We start from the raw sequence: 22922 nt of genomic DNA, 5'->3' as shown, positions 1-22922 counted from the left end.
CAATCAAAAAGAAATAGCTCAGAACATGAGTCAGTAAGCGCATATCCAAGAGGCATACAGAGACAACCTCAAGCAGCAGCAATTTCAGCACAGGACACAACTATGAGAAGGTTTGTTTGTACATCCTGTTCTCTGCAGCTTCACTTCTACAGTGGCTTTACTGTCAGTGGCTGACTAGAGCATTTCAGCAAGTTAAGCTCAGTTCATTTGATGCTTCCCACTTAAAAATACTTTAAATAACAGATACTTTATTTTATTCATTTTCCTTAATTTTGTGAATTCTATATTTCTAAAAGCACAAAACTCTGTGGCATTTTGATAATAAAAATGCCGGGGCATCTTCCTTTTACAATGTTTCCCCTAGTATTTTCTACTATGCTGGACTCGGGTCAGGTCCTCCTTGCTCTGTTATTGATAAACCCTGAAGTCTAGTTCCTTTCCCAGGGACACACAGCATGAAGGTCCCAGAAACTCATCCAGCCCACTATGCTGTAAATAAAACTCAAAGTTCACTGGAAGCTTCTTACACTGCAGCCTACTTGGGTTTTCACTCTTATTCACTGAGCTCAAATACAACCCTGTGAGGCAATGTCAAACTTATTTGCAAACTAGGAAACTGAGGACAGATGGGCTTAGTGACTGATGAAGTTCTCACACCAGGTGCTGCTGGAGAAAGCTAAGACAACCCCACACTTCACACAAAACCACTGTCGCACTGGCTTTACTATTAGCAGCCAGGAACTGACTATTTATTTCCTCTAAGCACATGAAGAAGCTTGGCAGTCAGGCAGCCCAGGAACCAATGTACAGACCTGTCTACCTACAGAGCCTGTTCTTGCTCCAGAGCCGTCTTGATGAGGAAGAAGGACAGGAGATAGGCACCTACAGCAAAACTCATACACCTGAACACAGTGATGAGACCAAGAGACCAAAGCACACTTCCAGGACCAACGCATCTGCAGATAGCAGTCAGAGGCGGTGAGGCAGAATCTCTTCCTTCGAATGGTGAACACCAACTGGGAGGTGGAGCAGCGCTGGCATTTTCAGGTTTGAGGAGAGGTGGAGCGGTGCTGGCATTCAGGTTTGAGAGCTGATGGTAGACAGTAGAGCTCACTTGAGACGGTAGAGCACCTTGCGCTGCATGCGGTGTTGGATCTCACCCCTGCGCAACATGAGCTGCAGTACCTTTCGAATGGCATGTTCTGGATACTTCTGTAGGAGGGAGCAGAAGATAGATACAGGGGTGTATCACCAGAACCCAAGGGAGCCCACGGTTGCTCATAAACAACTTTACAACAAACAAAAGGCTTCCACCTTCATTAGTGCTGCCTTGACTTCAGAACGGCTTATACTTTGTAATGCTTCTTGTGTAACAGGCAAGTATAGTCCTATATCAACTTTAAGCATCCAGTATTAGGAATTACCTCATTTTACAGAAGAAGAAACAGGCTCAGAGGGTATCTGAGATCATATAGCAATTAAGTGAGCTAGCACTTAGGTCCGTATGACCCTAGAAACCAAACTTTCTCCAGTCCCAGACTCAGTAAATGATAATCTTTTCACCTAAAGACCAGGATGCTGGTGAATCTGTTTGCCAGTATGAGCTACTGTGAAAATTACTTCCAAATGAGGATACACAGAAAAGGAAGCCAAGAACAGAAACCAGGGCTATCTTCAAGATTTTAAATGGCAAAGGCTCCTCCTAGCACTCAAAAGCACTATCTCCTGTGCAATGGGCTACAAAGCTCACTCATCTAGTTCTTGGCTCTCTACCCTTTAAGGAGCCAAGCAACAAAGGAAAAGACTAAGAGATGGGGAAATTAGAAGGTGGTTTCTGCTATCCAGCTTGGACCTTTCCCACTTCAAGGGATACATAAGTAGCCAACTGCAACTGTAGCGGTTCCTAGGGAAGAAATGGTGGCTCAAACACTCCCCATCCCAGCAACCCACTGTTGAGCATAGAGCATAGAGCAAGGGAACCAGCAGGAAACCCTCTGTATCCTGGGCATGGCTTGCAGGTTCCCAGTGTTTAGGAAGGCTCACCTGCTTGGTAAAGTCCTGAACAATACTGTGTTCAGACACCTGGGAGCCAATGGCAAAGCGGCGCTTGAGTTGCTTCTCAATGCGGCTCAGCATCTCTTGGTCCTCCTGGGTAGTGAAGCCCTCCACTCCTGTGAAAGTGCAATAGGGAGCTGGGTACTAGAAACCCCAGTTCATCTATACTGGGAGGGTCAGAGAATGATAGCCTCTCAGTAGAGTGGCCTAAACTAGAGAGAAAATTAAAGACAGAACAGTGTCAGGTGACAGTGGAAACCTTACCATGGAAGTGAGAACCAAGAAATATAGGGCGCAACAGAGGCCATCCAGCAGGCCCAGCGCCAGGTGGTAGAGACCTAGCCATCATGGTAACTGAGAGCCAGGCACCATGAGGCCCTGTGGGTCACACACACTGAGGCAACAGGAATAGTCACAGAAAGGATCGGCCAGAAGCAGTTATGTTTGGTTGGGTTTATTTATTTATTTTGGGGGAAATGTTTCATTGTATAGCCCTGGGTGGCCTCAAACCTCAAACTCAGAGATCTTCCTGCCTCTGCACCACCATGTCCAATGGAAGTACAAGTTTGGAGTTACAGAGCAAGAAGAGAGGGAAGGCAGGACCTGATAGGGTCCAAATATGGGAGGTGGCATTCATGAGAACTCCTGGGTAAGAGAAGCCTACGATCTCCACCAGATGGGAGAACATCATTCCTTCTCCAACACACCTGGCCCAGCTGTCATTACTCCCCACCACTCCTTACACTACCTATATTTACCTCGTACTGTATCCCAACGAGAAAAGTAAGAAAGTCTGTGGGATAGGTAGAACAGGGAGGTTGGGAACTGCTTGCTTACAGCTCTGACACCTAGACAGTGACTGGTAAATTCTCAGCCAGAATCCTGGCCAGATCAGAGTAAACCTAACTCTGAAGAGGCTGACATATCACCAGTCTCAGAGGACTAGCTGAAAACAGGCAACAGACACTAGGGCTCAGGCATCAACAGGCCTGTGTTCCACTAAGACTTGAGACCAAGGCACCACGGAATCTCTGTGTCAGTCTCATCTCCGAGACAGGAAGGACTGACAGCCCGGAGTCCCAGATGTGGCTGCCAAAAAAGATGAGGCCACAGGCTGGGAAACTCTACAATCCTGAGCTCAACACAGGATTCTTCACCAGTGACAGGCCAACAATTAAATTTAATGAACTGGTTCAAGAAGCCTAGGGAAAGCTTCCAAAATAGTGAAAACACTCAACGGAGAAGTGGAGGACAAAAGCACATCCAGGCAGCACCCTGCAGGCCAACAGCTAACTAAATCTCTAAGTCTAAGGTCAGGACTACAGCCTAGCACTTACTCACCTGACAGATTGCCAGATAACGCAGCATCCAGTGTGGACACCTGGAATAATCTCAGTGCTTCCTCCACATCAGCCTCAGTGGCAAAGGGCTGCAGTTTCATCTTACTAAGGGCCTCAGCAATGCGTACAATAGCCTCCAGCTGCCTGTTGGAACAATAGAGTACTCAAAGGCCTCAGCCCATTTACTCCTCCCACCCCCACCCCCATCCCTCAGGAAGGAGCATGGCCAAGGTAGTTAGAACTATAGGGGAGGGGGCTGGAGAGATGGCTCCGTGGTTAAGAGTATTGCCTGCTCTTCCAAAGGTCCTGAGTTCAGTTCCCAGCAACCACATGGTGGCTCACAACCATCTGCAATGAGATCTGGCGCCCTCTTCTGGCCTGCAGGCATACATGCAGACAGAATACCGAGAATACTGTATACATAATACATAGGGGGAAAAAAAGGAACAATAGGGGAGATTGCTGGATAGATTGCTGCCCCCATTATCTATTACTGGAACCCAATTTTCATTTCAGTACATGCTGCCTGGTAAAGGATATTGCCTGCCTCTTTGGTCAAGGTGGTTTGTGTAAACAAGATGTGACCAATGAGCTCTAAATCCAAGCATCATATGAAAATGTCAGAAATATCCTTCAGCCTTGATGAACGGGAGGGGCTTGGTCCAAGCTCAACTTAAAGTGCCAGGCTTTGTTGACTCCCCACGGGAGGCCTTACCCTTTCAGGAGTAGATGAGGAATGAGTTGGGGGGCAGGGAGGGAAACGGGTGGGAATGGGAGGAGGGAAGGGGGGGAACTGGTGTATAAAATGAAAAACAAAAAGCGTGTCCCCAGGCCGCCTCTCTTGATGACCAAAGTGATGGCTGGAACTTCTAGAACCTTATGGGGCTGAAAGGTTGACAGTGATGGACATAATGGAACACAGGTTGACAGCTCTGAAAAACCACCATAAACTACATATTCCCCAGTTTCATAATGAAAATAAACTTCCAACGTAAGCTACTCTCTTTGGGTTTCATTATACACAATCAAATCTACTTGTAACTTGTAATCAATACTAGAGGCAGGATTCAGCTTAGATAGCAGGCCCCTGCTGTAAGTATAAATAAAAGTTGAGATCCAGTGACAATCAAATTCGTTATAGTTACATAGTTGGCCAAAGGCTACAACAGAGGCCTTGCTTATCTCCCAGGACAGAGTGCTCCCCCTTACCTCAGTCTGCTTCCCAGAGAGGGAAGATAGGCAAACTATAGAAGTGAGGCCCACCCAACCACCCCCAAGCTTAAACAAACATACAAAGACAGACCATTAGGAGGCCAGAGCACATGGTCCCAGAGGCTCCCTTTCCCACCCCACCCTGGGCATGTATCACAAGGATGGCAATGGCCAACTGGCCCTACTCTGTGAGATGAGGCCCACTTGCTCACCGCACAGTGATGGGGATGCTGGAACGGCGATCACTGTCCCTCTCATGCTGACGGGCCCCACTCCGCATAATGATATAACGATTCTTCAGCTTCTCTGCTGCCTCTGCCGACAGCCGAGGGCCACACCTCCTGCAGATAGCAGAGTGAACTAGAGTGAGGCCAGCAAGAAATCTATCTCTGCCCACCCCATCCCCAGGCCTCTACTTGGCTTGCAGACATGGATGTTCCGACATTACTTGCAAGTCATTTGAAAGAAAGAGGGACTTGGGCTGACTATGAGCAGGTGTCAGAGATCTACATGGCATCTCTCTGAGAAAGCTGGTTGAGATCTGAGAAGACATGAAGAAAACTACTCTAACTGCTACTGGCTGCAGTGTGCTATCTGGCCAACAGGTGTATATTCTTCCAGCACTGAGGTTCCACAGCAGCAGGCTTCTGAGCAGTTTCCTCCTCTCCACCTCGCTGATTTGAGAAAACTGAGGACCTCCTCCAAGGCTTCCCAAAGCTCAAAGGCACAGGAACTATCAGACCAGACTCTGATGCCCACTCACTCTGGCAGGTCCATGACCTGGGGGATCACTCAACTGCTATGATAACCAGTGCCCCATCTTTGGGACCAACCTTTTCAAAGATAACTAACACTGAGAAACTGAATGAGGTTAATTAAGTGCACAGCCTTTGAGGCAGGTACCTGTCTGTTCCTACATATGGCCTCAGACAAGTTACCTAACCTTGCACCTCACCTTTCTACAACAGAGCTACAAGTCATTTATACACACACACACACACACACACACACACACACACAAAAAAAAAAAAAAACATGCCTAGGACAGAAGAAACGTGTAGGGTTCCGATGACAGTTAAAGCTGCAAACCACTGAGTACTGACCCAGTGCAGAGAGATGCCAAGAATTTAACCATCTTGAACAGTCCTTATAAAACATCAACCTTGGGCTACTGCTTGCTTGAGTAACCTGCCCTTTATTGTGGACACAACAGTAGCTTTGAAACAAATAACCTTACACTCATGGAATGAGTCACAGTAGTAGATGAGGGCAGAACGCAGTTCAAAACATGGTTACCAAGGAATCCTGGGTAAGGAAGGAGAACAGATCTGCATGCTCCCCACCCATGAAGCCCACGTCACCGAACAGGGTTTTCTCCCAACACTCACGCTCGGCAGTAGGCAATGAACTTCTTCATCTTGGCCAGGTCAATCTCACCCTCCACAGCCTGTGTCTGTGTCAGTGCACTCACATGCAGAGTGATCACATGTTTGGCTAGCATCTAAGCAAAAGAGGAAATACTGGGTAAATACAAAGGTTGAACAGACAGGAAGAAATAGTGATGTGGTTGGTAGGTGCTTCTGCTCCAGTTCCTGTGGCCTATCTACTGCTGGAAAGTCTCTACCTAAGGGTGGACATGGGCCTGAGTGGTGGATCTTTGTGAGTTCAAGGCTAGCCTGGTCCACAGAGTGAGTTCCAGGACAGCCAGGGCTACATACAAAAACCTATCTTGGTGGTGGATATTGGACATACCCAAGCCAATGAGAGTCCATCCTGGGATCTCTACTAGAACTACTGGAAAAGCCTTCTTCCTTTATTCTTTAGTGACTGTTAAATTACCAGCTAACAAACTGAGTACATATTATTGATTCTATTGATACTCAGAATTGAGTCAGGATCTCTTACATGCTAAGAAAGCACTCTGCCACTGAACAAAATCCCCAGTCCTTTTTTACTTATTTTGAGATATGAGTCTAAGTTGCCAAGCTGACCTTAAAGTTGCAATTCTCCTGGTTTAGCCTCCACTGAAAGTACAAGCCTACTCCCCTAAACCTAGTCAATCTTTTTTCTCAATATTTATTTATTATGTATACAATATTCTGTCTGTGTATATGTCTGCAGGCCAGAAGAGGGCACCAGACTTTATTACAGATGGTTGTGAGACACCATGTGGTTGCTGGGAATCGAACTCAGGATCTTTGGAAGAGCAAGCAATGCTCTTAACCTCTGAGCCATCTCTCCAGCCCAACCTGGTCAATCTTTACCATCTCTGGTAGCTTGAAAGAAAATAGTCCCCCAAAGGAAGTGGCACTATTAGGAGGTATAGATTTTTTGGAATAGGTATGGCCTTTTGGAGGAAGTATCTCACTGTGGAGGATGTCTCAGACCACTTCCTGTTGCCTATAAGTCAAGATGTAGAACACTCAGCTCCCTCTCTAGCACCACGTCTGTCTGCATGCTGCCTTGCTTCCCATCATGACAATGGACTAAACTTCTGAACTGTAAAGCCACCACAACTAAATGTTTTCCTTTATAAGAATTGCCGTGGTAAAGTGTCTCTTCAATAGCAATAGAAACGCTAACTGACATAGGGAGCAACTGCCTGAGAATGAAGCAGAGAGACAGCTGGGCCAACAACCACCTGTGCACTAAACTTATTGCCTTACCAAATTCCATAACTATTTTCTTTCAGAAATTTACTAGCGAGGGCAAGGAATGAAGCGCAGTGGAAGCTTCTTGCTAAAATCACACAGCATCTCCCTCAAGGCATAAATAGGACTAGGCCACAGGACTCCGGGTCCCTCTCCAACACTCTGCAAGTCACTAATGCAGTCATTTCATGTGCTTCTTGCTTACAGCCTGAGCACCAGCATTTCCCTGGAAAAATCTCTTGTTCACTCTCATGACCATGAAACCACCTGGACCCACCAGCCCAGCCACTGAGACATACCATATCCCTCTCCTCATTGTGCTCATCTTTGACGATGAAGATCATGTCAAATCGGGACAAGATGGTAGGCATGAAGTCAATATTGTCCTCCCCTTTTGTCTCATCCCATCGGCCAAACACTGAGTTGGCTGCCGCCAGAACAGAGCAGCGAGAGTTCAAGGTGGTAGTGATCCCAGCCTGAGGTGGAAAGTGGGGAGGAGACAGTCAAAACATTCTGGGACAGACCTCTGCTTCCTCGCATATGAACTCATATACACACACACCCAAATACATACATGTGTGTGTGCGCGCGTGCATCTAAGGATGCATGCATGTATGCGTGTCTGTGCATGCTCCAGGCCTGCTGCTACCAGCACAGTCCTAGGTAAACATAACTTGGTACGTCCATCAGAGCAGCTTGAAGACCACCAGGCTGAATTGATGAAGGATGAAAGGGCCACCCACCTTGGCAATGGAGATAGTCTGCTGTTCCATGGCTTCGTGGATTGCCACACGGTCATCTTCCCGCATCTACGTTGAAAAGACACGTCTGTCAGAATCCTCACCCGGGAGGGAAAAGTGGTAGGAGAATAACTAGGAATTGCTACCATTCTGTAATACAGACTTCAGATCAGCCAATGGCAGATGACCACATGAGCTTGGCTTTCACTCTCGCCAATTTCCAGAGCATCTCAGAGAGGTAAAGCAAGCAACTTGCCCAAGTTACCCCAGAGTGATAGGCACAAGAACTACATACAAATCTCTCAGAAGTGCTGTGTGCTACCACACCTGAGTCCACACACCCCAGTTCTGCAACTAGAAGACTTACCTTGTCAAATTCATCAATACAGACAACCCCACCATCGGCCAGAACCATGGCTCCACCTTCCATAATAAAGTTTCGGGAAGAGGGGTCCCGCATCACTGAGGCAGTCAAGCCAGCAGCACTGCTGCCTTTTCCAGATGTGTACACCTTAGGAAAGTGAGGAGAGGTGTCAACAAGAAACCAGAAGGCTGTGACTACTCCACATCACACTGCAAAGCTGACCGTACAGTCCAGAACTCAAGGCCCAACTGAGAATTCTTTCTTCTGCAAGGAAAGTGGCCATCCTGGGCCTCAGCCTAGTTGAAGAGTTTCTTTGAAGCTGGGCAGTGTTGGCGCACACCTTTCATCCCAGCACTCAGGAGGCAGAGGCAGGTGGATCTTTGTGAGTTCAAGGCCAGCCTGGTCTATAGACCTAGTTCCAGGATAGCTAGGGTTGTTACAGAGAAACCCTGTCTTAAAAAACCAAAAACAAAAAAAGTCTCGCCTGAGCACAGCCCTGTGACATAAGCAATGAGGCCCAGAAAAGGAAGGACATATTTCAAGCTGGCCTCAGGGCTGGTTCTTAGGTTGTCTCTACCCTTAGCTCTTCATCTGTGAAGACCTGCGTGCTACATGCTGTCAGACTCCTTGAGATACAGACCTACCTGAGATGTCTGTAAATGAGATACTCAGATCAGACTGTACTACTGGGAATGCCAAGTACTTGTTTATAGTAGGCCTGGGCTGTGGCTTTCCTAGCATGCACAAGATTTTTAGGTTCCATCTATACTGACAAAAAAAAATTATTTATATTGAACTACAGGTTAAACAGATTATACAAGTTATTTTTACCTAGTCTTTCTTTCTAAATGTGGCCACTACAAGATTTAACATGACAGAGCTCACATTTTCAGGCCATGGTATTTCTATGGGATGGCGCCAACATGGTAAACGTAGCACACACCCTCTCCATCTAAAACCATCACTTCCTACTGCACAGTCCACTTACCCTGATCTTCCCAGACCCAGGGGACCTGGATCATTAGACACACTGGCTCAAACCTTGTTCTAAAGTCCCCCAGTAGTGGGATCTTGAGCAAGACACTTTATTGCTTCATTCCTACCTCCAATGCATAACACAGGTAGTAATACTCATGAGGAGACAGTTAGATGAGTAAAAACTTTACAGGCACATCAGGAAGCATCTGGCCCATCTTGATACCAGCTATTATCACTAGCGGTGCCATTATTTTGCAACTAAATAGGTTGATGCTCAGGGAGTCTAGGCTACCTCTTCAAAGTCCATGTGACTACTGCCAGTCTGAGAAGCAAACCAGGCCTGACTCAATCCAATGTTCTTACCACCCACACCTATCTGTTGTCCCTTCCTTCTCACACAGCCTCTCTGTCATCCTGACAACAGACAAGATGAATGAGGAAAAAGTAGGTCCTGGTTGAGCAAGAACCCATGGATGCCCAGAAACTGAAGCTTTATTCCCTACTGGATATCCAACACAAGGAGAAAGTTGTCCCCAGCCACTCACCCCAATGGGAGAGCACTTCTCCACAAACTTCAAAAGCTGCGACTTGGCTGTGCCAGGGTCCCCCAACATCAGCAGGTTGATGTCACCTCGGCGAGTGAGTCCATCAGGGAGCCTAGACACATCAGGTTGGTAGAAGACAGTGAATCTGTGGGCTGTCCTTGAACTCCCCATCTTCCTACCTCAATCCTCCAAATTTTAGGATTATAGTTAGGCATTACCACTTCTGGCTTTGTATGGGTTGGTCACCTTCCCCTCAGAGTCTCAGAATAGGTGCAAATGACACTTTGGCCCAGAAACACGTTCACACCCAGTCCTGTGCTTCCTAGCCTAACACTGGGGGGCAAGGTTTATTTCCCAGGTAGAGATGTAAAGGAAATGAGGGCTATTTACACTGCATTCATTCCTCCCTTAGAGTGGGGGAGGCACACCTGAGAGCTATGTACACTGCAGAATAGCCACAGAGCAGGATCCAGTCCAACCTGGTACCTGGGGTAAGCCCCTTCATTCTCTGTGCCTCAGTTTCCTCGTCTATGAAATGGACACTACAGTGACATCCTTATAGGCTAAGAGGACAGGGCTGGGTTGTAGTTGTACCAATGAGTTTCACAAGAGCCGGGAATGGAGCATAACAAAGGTTTATTTATTTGGGAATAAACTCACAGTAAGGGCAGTCATCGCAGTCCTCTGCATGTGCTGGGAACTGGAACCAAATCCAGCAGAAACAGGGCTGCACAGGCTTTGCTTTTCATCCGTACTTATAGTACATGAGACCACGCCCAAAGTGGGCCGGTATCGTAAAGGCTATTGGTTGAAAGAGCTCCCACAACACTCCCCCCCCTTTCTGTCTAAATAAGAGAGCTGAGCTTAATAGAAAACTATATACAATAAGAACAAATAAAGTATTGTCCAGGGAAGAGGCAAAAACATACATAAAAATTAGAATTACAACCAGCATAAACAACATTGAACAAGAAAAATATGACAAATGTTTCAATAGTTATCCTATCCTAAGGCGTCTAAGCCATATATTAAAAATGGCTTATATACATACATATAATGGTAGTTGTCACTTATTAAAAATCAAAGCTGATTTTGGAATTATACGATGGTTCTCCTCTAAATCCAAGCATATTGTTAAAAAAAATTCAAAGTTTCTGTCTCATATGAGGAGACATCTGGTATGGGACAGAAGGAAGATAAAATCTAGGGACTGTAGTTTCTCAAAACTTTGCTTTCAAAAATTTTACTTCTCCCCACACCTACTTTTGCCTCTATGGTACCCTTTCATTGAAGTATGTCCACAGAAATTCAAACTTTCCATTTTGATATGGATAAAGTTTTCCACAACGAACAATAAATTTTCCTGCAGTAATCTTTATAGTCTCCAGGAAGAAGATAGAGCAACAACAACAATTCCACCTGGTTGATATGGTGTCATTATACTGATGGCACCACTTTAAGATGGGTTTGGGTTATAAACTGCTCAAGATGATTTCAACTTGGCTAGCTGAGATGGTGCACCTTCTTACAATGTTCTGGCCAGAACTTCAAACAAGAATTTCAGAAAAACCCTACCAACTACTCAGAGACTATCTGCAATTGTACCAGACAATAATCTTGAAATTTAACCATCATTTTAGTTTATACAGGATCCCATAGAAATAATATTGCGCCTATGAGAGGTGGAAGTAATTCTAGAAAATGACGTCCACTCTCCCAACAAAGTTTTTCCTCAGGGTTAGGGCCATCTATTAGGAGTTAGTTGTAAGTTGTATAGAGTTTGGGGTAGAAATGAAGTAGGCTAAGGGATCTCTCTTGAAAAAAAATGGGGGGAGGGAGCCAGGCAGTGGTGGTGGTGCACATCTTTAATCCCAGCACTCAGGAGGAAGAGGCAGGCAGTTCTCTGTGAGTCTGAGACCAACCTGATCTACAAGAGTTAGTTTCAGGACAGGCTACAAAGCTACAGAGAAACCCTGTCTCAAAAAAAATCTACCAAAAAAATAAAAGAAAAAATAAAAGAAAGAAGAAAAAAGGAGTGATGGATGGGATGGGATAATAGGTAGATTCCCTTCTCAGGTCTTTGATGGGGTTGAAGACAAAACAGTCCTCTCATGACTTAGCCAATATAAGACTTAGACTCCTTAGGAAAGAGTAACTATTGAAACATTTAGCATGTGTTTCTTGTTTGATGTTGTTCATGTGGGTTGTAATTCTAATTTTTATGTATGTTTTTGCCTCTTTTCCCTAGAAAATACTTGATATTTGTTCTTATTGTATATGGTTTTGTATTAGGCTTAGAACTCTCTTATTTAGACAGAAGGGGGGAGTGTTGTGGGAGCTCCTTCAGCCAACAGCCTTTAAGATACCGGCCCACTTTGGGTGTGGTCTCATGTATTATAAGTACAGATGAAAAGCAAAGCCTATGCAGCCCTTTTTCTGCTGGATTCGGTTTCAGTTCCCAGCGCACACAGAGGACTGCAAATGGCTATCCTTACTGTGAGTTTATTCCCAAATAAATAAACCTTTGTTATACTCCATTCCTGGCTATTGTGAAACTCTTTGGTACTACTATAATTGGTTCAGGACACATTAAGCACAAGAACGCTCTGAACATATAAAAAATGTATTAAACAGTAGCCACTAGTGCAATGTCATTGCTGCAACTGTCTGTAGCTGTATTTTGGTTTCAAAAGGACATAGGAAGCCATAAGTGACCCACACCTGCAATCTTAGAATCTGGGAGACTGAATCAGAAGAATCATAAGTTGCAAGGGCAGCCTGACTATATAATGAGAAAAAACAAAAAATGTGTTTCAAAAAAGAAAAACTAAAACTACACACACACACACACGACACTTTCTAAGTGTTAGATGTTTCACATGTCTCATTCAAACTTTGTTCAAGGTGACATCTCTCACTCCCCATACTGTCTAGGGCAGAGATCAAATCCTTGGTCCTAGCCCAATGTTTTCCCACTGTGCTCCCCATGCCAGCAAGCTGAGGAACCTGGGAGACATGAAGAAAACTAAGTTCTCAACACAGATGTCCTCCTGCAGCAACCTTTGTTATTAATACCCTCCTCCCAGGCTCCTCACCTCTTCCGTGAACCCCCAAAGAGTAGGCAGGCTATAGCCTTTTTCATATCCATGCCCCCAAAGATGGAAGGGGAAATGCTCTTAGAGATGAGCTCATAGATGTTGGGGAGGGCAGCCAGGCGACGAAATTCCTCCTCTTCCTGTGGGCTGACAGACCCAGCAAAGCTGCGGCCTAGGAGGACAGACAAGTGCATAAGTGAGCAAAAGGCATCTCCTCCAGCCTACTGCTGGGCCTAGTCCTAAATCAGGAACCTCCTCACCCCCTCAGCACACTCACACCCCCTCAGCACCAGGAGGGCACAATCTCATTCAAGAAAGTTAGGGCATAGGACTATCCCAGTCTTCTAAATCTCAAGGGTCCAGTGAGGAAAAGAAGGTTCCAAACAATCAAAAGGACAGATCATGAGTAGGGTTAAGTGGTGTACTCCTTTAATCTCAGCACTTGGGAGGCAGAGACAAGAAGGTTTCTGAGTTTGAGGTTAGCCTAGTCTACAGTGTGAGTTCCAGGACAGTCAGGGATACAGAGAAACTGTCTCAAAAGACCAAAAACAAACAAAACAGGCCAGATCATATGACCCCTGGGGACCATTGGCAAAACTCTTATAGGGCAGACAAAGTAGAGAATCAATGCAATTGTTTGGTTGCAATAGCATGGCTCACTTTAGTTGCTGAGGAATGGAGAAAGTGGACTTTCAAGTGTTCTTCCAAGAACAATCTAGGAGAAGAGTGGGACTCAGACCAGGGCACTAAGAAGTGGACAGTCCGGAGTGTGAACGTAGAACAGCCAAACAGCATACTTGCAGATGAGGTGGAAGGATTTAAAAAGAAAAAAAAAAAAAACAGAACTGAAGAGGACCTGGAGGGTTTGCTGAGCAACTGAAAGTGGGGGAAGGCTAAGGAGGAGCCAGTTTCAGAAGGTGGGAAATAAAAGTGCTTAACTGTAGCCACATTAACTCTGGGATGGCAAGTCAAGCAGAGTTAGATTTAAGCCTGGAATATGGCTAGATAATCAGGTGGCTTTTCCAATTTTAACCCAGGAAGGAGTTTTATGAACATAGAATATGGACAAGGTACTCAGAACTCCACTCTAGCCCAGAGGTTGCGACGACTGCCCCTGCATGCTAAGCATGAGTTTTCTACTCCATGTGAGAATTGAGGCTATTTACTTGATTCCTGACATTCGAGAGTTGAAGCTATTTACATGGCCCCAGCCATTCAACCCAGCTCTTACTAGAGATCCAGTTACATCCACCCCCTACAAGGCCTGAGTTCCCACCAGCTCTCCTATATTGCAAGACCCTTCTTCTTCACCTCTCCATCCTTCCAAGTCAGTGCTGACACCCAGGTGAAGGAAGCCTTCCAACAATTCTAGCTCCTTTTCAATACCTTGATGGAATCAAGCAGTTCAGTTTCAGACACCTGCTCCTCAGAGGCCGTTTTTTCAACTAGGCTGCTCAACCCTCTTTCATTTGTCTCCTCTGCAACTACTGAGACGCAGTACAGCACACACCACATTGCATCTATCTATTGCACTGAGTCATGCAACTCAAGCATGCATTTAGGCAACAACCTCAGAGCAGGAGCCACAACTATAAAATAAGTGGACATTTTGGGAAAACAAATTTTTGCTTTCTGAAAAATAAACACCCTGGGATTGGGAATATAGTTCAGTGGTAGAATATTTGCCTGGTATGCACAAGGTTCTGGGTTTGAGTCCTACCATGAAAAAGAAAAGAAATGCATGTCCTGATGGTTTGAGCAACTCACCAGAGCCATCTGTATCCACCTGGATGCCCAGGACCCGGATATAGGAACTCCGGATGCCCACACCCACCCTGTCCCGGCCCTTGCCGGAGTTCATTCCAAACTTCTTGATGGAATAGATGCCCATGATGGTGACTCTGTTCCCAGGAACAACCTTGTCACACAGGTACCTGAGAAAAATGCAGAAAAGAATAAAAAACAAGTGAAATCCAGGGGTGACAGTGTGGTGAGCTTAGCACTTCTACCCCAGCATCACTATCAGGCTGGCTGGATCCTCACAAGGCCTAGAGGAAGGGTGCTTTCCTTACTCCTGCTACACACCCATGTCTGTCTGGATGCTGAGCTGGCTCTCATTGAACTCAGGACGTCACAGGTTGTGCTGGTGGAGCTCAGCCTTCAAATGCCCTAGCCCCATTTTCTCTGTGGCCAGGCTCAATTTTGCCTCCTTAGGGGACCTTTCTCCTCATACCCTCCCAGATTCCTAGCAAGGACCACTCTCCATTTCTTCACACTCCCCAAACTTAACCAAGTCAGCCTGTCTCTAGGTTTTCAGTCAGTTCTTTTAATAAGATTGTAAGAGGTTAAGTCTCCAAGTTTCCCTAGCAGTGTGCCTTAAAAGATCAAAGCAGCTGTGTGATCTCAGAGAAATCACTGTGCCTCTCTGAGCCTAGAGACATGATACTTAACCTGATTTGTCTCAACTGTTGGGAATCAAGCAAGGTAAGAAACACAAAGATGTGGGCAGTGGTGGCACACACCTTTAATCTAAGCACTCAGGAGACAGAGGCAGGTAGATCTCTGAGGGTTTGAGGCCAGCCTGGTCTATTGACAGGTTCCAGGACAGCAGGACAGCCAGGGTTACACACAGAGATAGCCTATCTCAAAGAACAAAACACACACACACACACACTTTTTTTTTAGAGAGATTTATTTATGTATTATGTGTACAGTGTTCTGCCTACATGTATTACATGTATGCCTGCAGACCTGCTGGGAATTGAACTCAGGACCTCTTAACCGCTGGTCTATCTCTCCAGCCCCACAAAGGTGTTCTATACACTAACACTATCAGGTCACAGCTTCACAGGACTGTTTCAGGCACCCATACTGTTTATTAACCTCCTACACATTTCACACCTTAATTCTCAAGCCCTCTGGATACTCAGAGAATACTCTAATACCCTATACTCAGTTAAGGAATTGTGTTAAACCCAATGAATGTGTTGACATTCATTGTTAAGCAGTCTGAGACAGTCCAGACCTCCATTTTACTGATGGGGAAAAAAAATGAGGCTTAGGGTGTAGCTTTCCAAAGAGTCTGAGTCTGCACACTCTTGCCAGTGATAAAGCTGACAACCATGGTCCATCACTCCCCAGAAAGCTTCACATCTGCACTTGACGTCAGGTGTATGAGCCCAGGGTAAGCACTCAGGGAACTGTAAACCTTCACCCCAGGTCAACAAAACCACAGGCAAATTCTTAACAGGAAGCCTGACTAGGACAGCAGACAGAATAGCAGCTAGCACAGCTGCTGGTGACTCTACTGTGCTGAAAGGGCATAGGCCTTGGTACCGCTGTCTAAGTCATCTCACCTTCCCCAGCTACAGTCCCCATGTAAAATATGGGTAGACAGGCCTTGTGAACTATGGGAGACTAAGAAGCACCAGACACCACAAGAGCTCTACCCTGCACACGCACTCTGCTCCAGATGATCTCTATGGTACACCTGAGTGACACATGCAACAACCCACAGCCCCTGCCAACTTACCTGTCACAGTAGAGCTGCATGTGCCTGGGCATCTCACCATGAGGCACTGCATCAGGAAGCTCCTGAAGTTTCAGGGTCTGGAAGTCAACACACTTGCACTTATCAGGCATGATGAAGTAAGGGTCCAATGGGCACTTTGGGCGCCCCGCCTGATCCCTGGACAGGGGAGAAAGTAGTCACCAGAGTTACACTGAGAACCCAAAGGCAGTGCTCATTCATTCAAAGTCAGCCTTGAGATGCAGCAGCAATATAAGAAAGAGCTGTGCTAAGTTTGGGGAAAAGCCTGGAAGGGCAGTTTCCATGATGGCAGGATGCTATATCCAAAGTCAGAACTTCAGGAGCCTTGGCACACTGAGGTGGCAGTCATTCTCATAATTCCCTCATGAGGCTTCACTGTCCCAACATGTGAAAGAGAGGCTATATACCAAATTCCTTCCTAAACCGCATCCACAGCCAAGATCTTTTCCAGTAAGATTTTACCACCTCTAGAGCATTCTGAGGATGCAGACTGTAAAGCCTATAAGCCTACTCAACTAATATAGGTGAGACACAGCAGTGAACCAAAAGTCCCTGGTCTATGAAGCTAAGTTCTCATTAGGATTGAAATGACATTCAGTAAAAGTAGGCAGGTGAGAGGGTGAGCAGATATGTGTGCACCAAATGCAAGCACAGGATAAGGAAGAGGATAAGGTAAGAGGACAGAGAAGGAGCCTAAAGAGACAGGAAAAATGTGGCAGCCTGAGGGAAAACCATTTAGGCAGAGAGAACTAGACCCACAGCAGCCTAGGGAAGGGCCAAGCCACCCTGCTCTTGGATAGGGAATAGATTGAGGAGCGGGAAACCTGGGACACGGGGAGAGGGAGGAACTCCTCTGTGGCTGCAGGTGAGGGCAGGCAACAGCCTAGGACAAGGCCAGTATACCTCAAGCAACATGGAAGCTGAGAAGAAACCAGAAGAGAAAGCCAAAAGCAGTCAGGATACAAGTAGGGTTCATTAGATCAGAGTCAACAAACATTTTCTAATAAGAACCATACAGTAAATATTTTAAGTACTGCTAACTGAAAGACTATTTGTTCTACCACTGGAACAACATGCAAAATATCAAGGATAGTCAAGTTCTCAGGCAGTACAGTGGGCGCTCTGGCTCTAGCCCAGCAAGTCAATTTGCTTTAGAAGATTCTATATAAGCGGGGCAGTGGTAGCACACCCAGGCAGATTTCTGAGTTCAAGGCTAGCCTTATGTACAGAGTGAGCTGCAGAATAACCAAAGCTACACAGAGAACCTTCCCCGTCAAGATTCCATATAGAATCCATCTCTAAGGACTGTTTCCTCTTCAACCTTGGGTCTCCCACATAGGTTGTATGACATTCAGGTGGGGCACCCACATGAAGGAATACCATGCCAGGTCTGACCCAAGGATATCGCGCTACCCAGCCCTTCACAGAAGGCCTAGAACAAGTAGCTACAGGCAGTACTTGCTAGGGTTGTTGGCTTTCTTTCATTCAGGTCACTTCCCCCAGAGTCCCTCCCGGATATACACTCACATATTGCACTTCCTGGGGAGGGCATAGCCCTCTAGTCCTGGACGCATTGCAATATTGGTGAGGGTGTTGTGGCAGCTGCGGCACTGAATGGAGATACGAGTAGCTTTGGCACGAACCGCCGAGGCTGAGATGATGATGCCGGGGATCTTCACCAGGTGTGACATCATGTCTGACTGTAACAGACACACAAGGAGACTTGATGGTTAAGGAGAACCAGGAGACATGAGAAGATATGGACAAGATCTGGAAGAGGTGACAAAGCCATGGCTCATAGTTTAGCTCAGACTTTTCAGAGCATCCAATGCCAGGCTACCCAGACACCAGGTTCAGGAGCCTCAGACACAGGCCAGAACTTTCAGGGGCCTTGCAGAACAATGGGAGAGGACTGGAGAGACAAAGGAAACAAGAAACACATTTTATGACAAAACCAGAAGACCGAAAGTCCAGCTCTAACAATAACTTCCTGTGCTGTACCACAGAGAACAGACATGGGCAGAAGCCCAGGTTCTAGTTCAAGTTCCATCTCCAGCCGCTATGGACCTTCTGCCAGAAGAGGGACAAGCTTCTCTTTCCAATGAAATAGCAGCCCCCACCCAGACAGATCCAATGCCACCATCACAGATGCAGAACCTACGATGCAGTTCAGTTCTAGACCAAGACTGCGCAAAGGACTCAGAGCTGTCTGTGGAAGCTAGACTGTCCTGCTAACCGAGAACTTGACAAGGACTCCAAAGCTGCCAAGCTCTACTGGGGTCAAACAAAATGAAGAATAGCCTTCGGTGTAGTGACGCCAAGTGAATGGTGACACCTGGACATTACTACAGAGTACTGCCACATATACTGTGCTTTTGATTCTCAACAACCCTAAGACAGATCAATAATCAGTGCTGCATCCTCCTTCCTGCTTCCCTTTCTGCCTACATTATAAATCCCCTTCTACATAGCAGCTAGAGGGATCTTTGAACTCAGGCATCGGTCTCAGCTGGAGTTAAAGAGTACTTTGCCAGCCTCATAGAGAGAAAATGGAATCAGGGCCAGTGAGTCTCCAGGAACTGCACATGTGGAAGAGATCTGGACTCCCACACGTTATCTCTGCTCTCCACACTTGCAAACATCCACCTCTTTTACCAACATCCACGATCAGGGGACTCCAGCTGCACTGCCTTCTCTCCACTCCCCCAGACAGGCTACCACTATCGCCCCAGGGCCTCTGGACCTGCTGCTCTTTCTTGAGCTGGTGGGAAGCCTTTCCAGATTTTGACCCGGATGGCTACACACCCTTCAGTTTCAGCTCCAACATTACTTCCTCAGAAGTATTCTCTGTCAACTCTCCACCCCTCTCAGTCATGGTCACAGTGTCCCCCATTTCTTTTGGTCTTTTTCTTTTTTTCTTTTTTATTTTTTTTTTCTGAGACTGGATCTCACTATGTAGACCAGGCTGGTCTCACAGGTTTGCCTGCCTCTGCCTCTGAGTTATGGACGGTGTTTACTTATTTTTCAGTCTCCCCAATGGACAGGAAGTCACTGCTGTTTCTACAAGATTCAACTCTGCCTTCCCTTAGGACATCCATCTACAGAAGTAATTTTACACATAAGGACACAGGCTTACTAAGTCAAATGTCCTGCTCAGGGTTACACATCTGGTGCCACAGGCTACCGATACCTGAGCCTTATGCGCCATGCATCAAACACGTCACCCTGACTGGCCCACTCAATAGACCCACCTTCAGAATCCGAATGCCGGATGGGCTGGCATCTGACTTGAGCATGACCTGGATGTCCTGGAGCTGCTCATCACCTGCAGGCCGGGGTCGGGTCACCTCATCTGCTACCTCCTTGGCAGCTTCCTCAAGCTGAAGAAGAGGAAAGGTATAAGCTGCTGGTGACGGGACAGGGCCAGGCTATACAAGACTCTGAAACGGGCGCTACTCACCAGTTGCAGGTGCTCGGCTGGCTGTTTGTACAAGTAGTCGGCCAGCTCCTCGTCAAAGCTGGCCAGGTCCTCCATCTCCACCTCGACCCAGTATTCCCCCAGGTTGTAATGCCGCTTGAGTTCATCTCTGTAGGGGTCAACAAGAGGGCAGGGAGGCAGAAGGGCGCGGTGAGAAGGAGCCGTCAGCCGCGGGGCCCACGCAGCACCCCTGGCACCGGTGCCCACGCAGCACTCCTGCCCCCACCTCCCTCGACACCTGACCCGAGAGCGGTGCAGCCTTTACCCCAGAGGGTCCTCCCTAGACCTCCTTCCGCCTCACGCAAGCGGTCCCACCTGTACTTGAAGGTGAAGCCCGTGCGGTCGGTGCCCACTCGGTACTGTCGCAAGAACTCCTTGAAGCGCCTCTGCAGCTGCGACTTGCGGGCCTGGCCCTCGTCGGCGCCCGGGTCGCCACCGAAGCTGTCGCTGTAGAAAATGCCGGGGTCGTCGAAGCCCGACATGACTGCACCTGCCCGTCCCTCGGTCCCTCACCTCGCAGCGCCGGGCCACACGAAACTCTGTCCCCTAGATGAAGCCGGCTTTCGCGGGAAAACCAGCCTTGGCGTTCGTCCGCCGCGGCGTCTGCGCTCTCATTGGTTCGCTCGGCCCCACGGCCAACTATTGGGCCGTTCTGGGTTCGTCGAGTCCCGCCCCCCTGCCAGATTCCCAAAATGATTGGCTGTGATTCTTGGGGGCGGGCGTCAGGCACCACTTCCTTCCGGTCTCCATTTTGTGAGCGGGTCGTTTTGGCGCGAAACTTGTGAAAAAGGGGGAAGCTGTGACTGTGGCGCGAACCAAGCCACACAAAGATGGCGGAGCGTCACGGGAGCGTTGTGCTCATTTCTTAAAGTCTTTTAGGTCTGGCGAGGAAGCCCAGCCTGGTGGCGCACGTCTATCAGCCCCGCTACAGGAGAATCGCAGTAAAAAAGATGGGCCTGAGAGATGACTCAATGATGAACAGCGGCGCTTGCTGTTCTCGGTTCCCAGCGCCCAAGTCGGGCTCACAACTGCATGTAACTCCAACTTCAGGGGATCCAGCGTCCTCTCTGGCCTCAATGGGCACTTATACATGATATAGAGATGCATGTATTTTTTAACTTAAAAAAAACTGTAGCAATGGCTCAGCAGTGTAAAGAGCGTATTGCTCTTGCAGAAGACAGTTCCCCCCCACAAACACCCATATCGGGCATCTCACAGGCTTGTAACTCCAGCTCCGGGGGATCAGATGTTCTCTGGCCTCTGCAGGCAAGACCACTTACTACTTGGGTACACATAAATCTCCCACGGGTATACACAGACACGCATAAAGGGTAGACTCCCTGAGTATCACTGATCATGGCGATTTGTTCTAGCCCTGAGGAAAATGAATGAAACTCGGCCTTAAAAGTGGGAGGGGACTAGAGAGATGGCTCAGCGGTTAAGGGTACCCTGGTTCAACTCCCAGCGCTTACATGGCAGCTCACAACGGTCTATATTTACAATTCCAAGGGATCCGACACCCTTACACAGACAAAATAAATTTTTAAAGAATATGTAGATACTGTAAGAAAAATCACCCCTCTCTGAGCTACTGGGAGAAAGTAGCATGCCTGAGAGGTGTCCTTTTGCCCCAGCCCAGCAGGAGACGCCAGAGTGCTGTCCCTTAGCTCTTACGACAGGTTGCTTTCCGGTTTCTGACTGCTCACCTACCCCTCAAGCCAGATGGTACTAAAAGTAAAATGAACTAAAAGGAACTGCTTTCTTTCATCCATATCCAGGTGAATGATGATGACGATGGTAGAAATTTTTTAATCCGTTGGCAATGCTTAAGACAGGCGAAATTCATAAACAAATTTCCAAATTGAATTCTTGAAAAAAAATGACAGATTTGGTACAGCAACACTAGTCGTGTAATTCCCCTTGGTTGAGTTCCTACCATGCACATGAACAAGTGGAAACCTGTTCTGTGCCACAGCCACTCAAACATGTATTTACAGAGAATAAAATATATGTATTTTTGTAGTTTATAAAAAAAATCAAGTGAATCTAAGACTTGGTTTTCTCAACATTTCATGGTCAACCTGTGTACCAAGAGATCTAGCACATTCTATTTGAAGTTGCTGTATTCTCTTCTTGACCAAACTCTAGGCTCTGAGTCTGTTCTCAGCAGTTGTCACCAACAGCAGAGATGTAATTCCATATGATTGATTGGAGCCTCCCTCAGGTGCAGATGGGATACTTGACTTACTGTACAGAAAAGAATTTTAGAAAGAGTCAGAGTGAGGCAGAGTCAGCAAGTTTATTGGTCAAGAAACAGGCAATATTAGAGAGATGGCTCAGCGATTAAGATCACTTGCTCTTGCAGAGAATCCCAGTTCAGCTCCCAGCACATACATAGTGGCTCACAACCATCTGTAACTCCAGTCCCAGGGCATCAGATGCTCTCTTCTGGCTTCTACAGGTACCAGACATATATGTAGTGAACATATGTAGATGCAACCAAAACATTCATACACATAATATAACCTTAAAAATAAATAAATTGCCAAGTGGTAGCAGCACATGCCTTTAATCCCAGCACTCAGGAGGCAGAGGCAGGCAGATCTCTGAGTATGAGACCAACCTGGTTTAAAGAGTGAGTCCCAGTACAGCAAGCATTACACAGAGGAATCCTGTCTCAGATGATGATGATGATAATAATAATAATAATAATAATAATAATAATAAAAATCTTAAAGGAAAAGAAAAAATAAATGGACAGATGCACTTACAGAGAGCCAAATGAAGGCATAAGTGCTTCAGATCCATTAAGCAGATAGCTTGGGGGTTTTGGAATTCAACTGCTTATAGGAGTGAACCACACTCACTAAAGTGGGAGGAGAGAGGAGTGTGTTGGTCTATTCATTTTCTTATC

The 22922-nt window shown here is 46.7% G+C and overlaps 1 protein-coding gene across 2 annotated transcripts; it reads right to left on the bottom strand.

Moving 5' to 3' along the window:
* Positions 1–228: 228 nt before the first annotated feature.
* Mcm5 (minichromosome maintenance complex component 5) lies at positions 229–20603 on the bottom strand. 2 transcript variants are annotated; one of them, XM_048438242.3, is made up of 16 exons: positions 20324–20602; positions 19991–20117; positions 19782–19910; positions 18058–18230; positions 16513–16668; positions 14748–14914; positions 12981–13152; positions 9886–9997; positions 8366–8509; positions 8002–8067; positions 7558–7734; positions 5996–6108; positions 4820–4948; positions 3397–3539; positions 2044–2171; positions 229–1212 (listed from the first exon to the last, which is right to left on the bottom strand). In XM_048438242.3, exons 1-16 carry the CDS (start codon positions 20488–20490, stop codon positions 1111–1113), a joined length of 2205 nt encoding a protein of 734 aa, XP_048294199.1. In that variant the 5' UTR covers positions 20491–20602; the 3' UTR covers positions 229–1110. The 2 variants fall into 2 exon arrangements, with proteins under 2 accessions (XP_048294199.1, XP_085538235.1); XM_085682109.2 differs by lacking the exon at positions 2044–2171 and having other exon boundaries at positions 20324–20603.
* Between the last annotated feature and the right edge of the window lie 2319 nt (positions 20604–22922).

This window comes from Myodes glareolus, chromosome 22, assembly GCF_982192425.1.
Source record: "Myodes glareolus chromosome 22, mMyoGla1.1, whole genome shotgun sequence".
Taxonomy (NCBI): Eukaryota; Metazoa; Chordata; class Mammalia; order Rodentia; family Cricetidae; genus Myodes; species Myodes glareolus.
The sequence above is the reverse complement of the archived record's forward strand: the minus strand, read 5'-3'. Positions and strand labels throughout refer to the sequence as shown.

What these genes read in the sequence shown, in the direction of transcription:
- Mcm5 (XM_048438242.3), bottom strand. Translation starts at nt 20,490, where the DNA reads ATGTCGGGCTTCGACGACCCCGGCATTTTCTACAGCGACAGCTTCGGT. An exon ending in CCGGCATTCGGATTCTGAAG is followed by an intron (nt 18,231 to 19,781) that starts GTGGGTCTATTG and finishes TGTCTGTTACAG; the next exon opens with TCAGACATGATGTCACACCT. An exon ending in TTCAGGACTTTACCAAGCAG is followed by an intron (nt 1,213 to 2,043) that starts GTGAGCCTTCCT and finishes TCCCTCCTACAG; the next exon opens with AAGTATCCAGAACATGCCAT.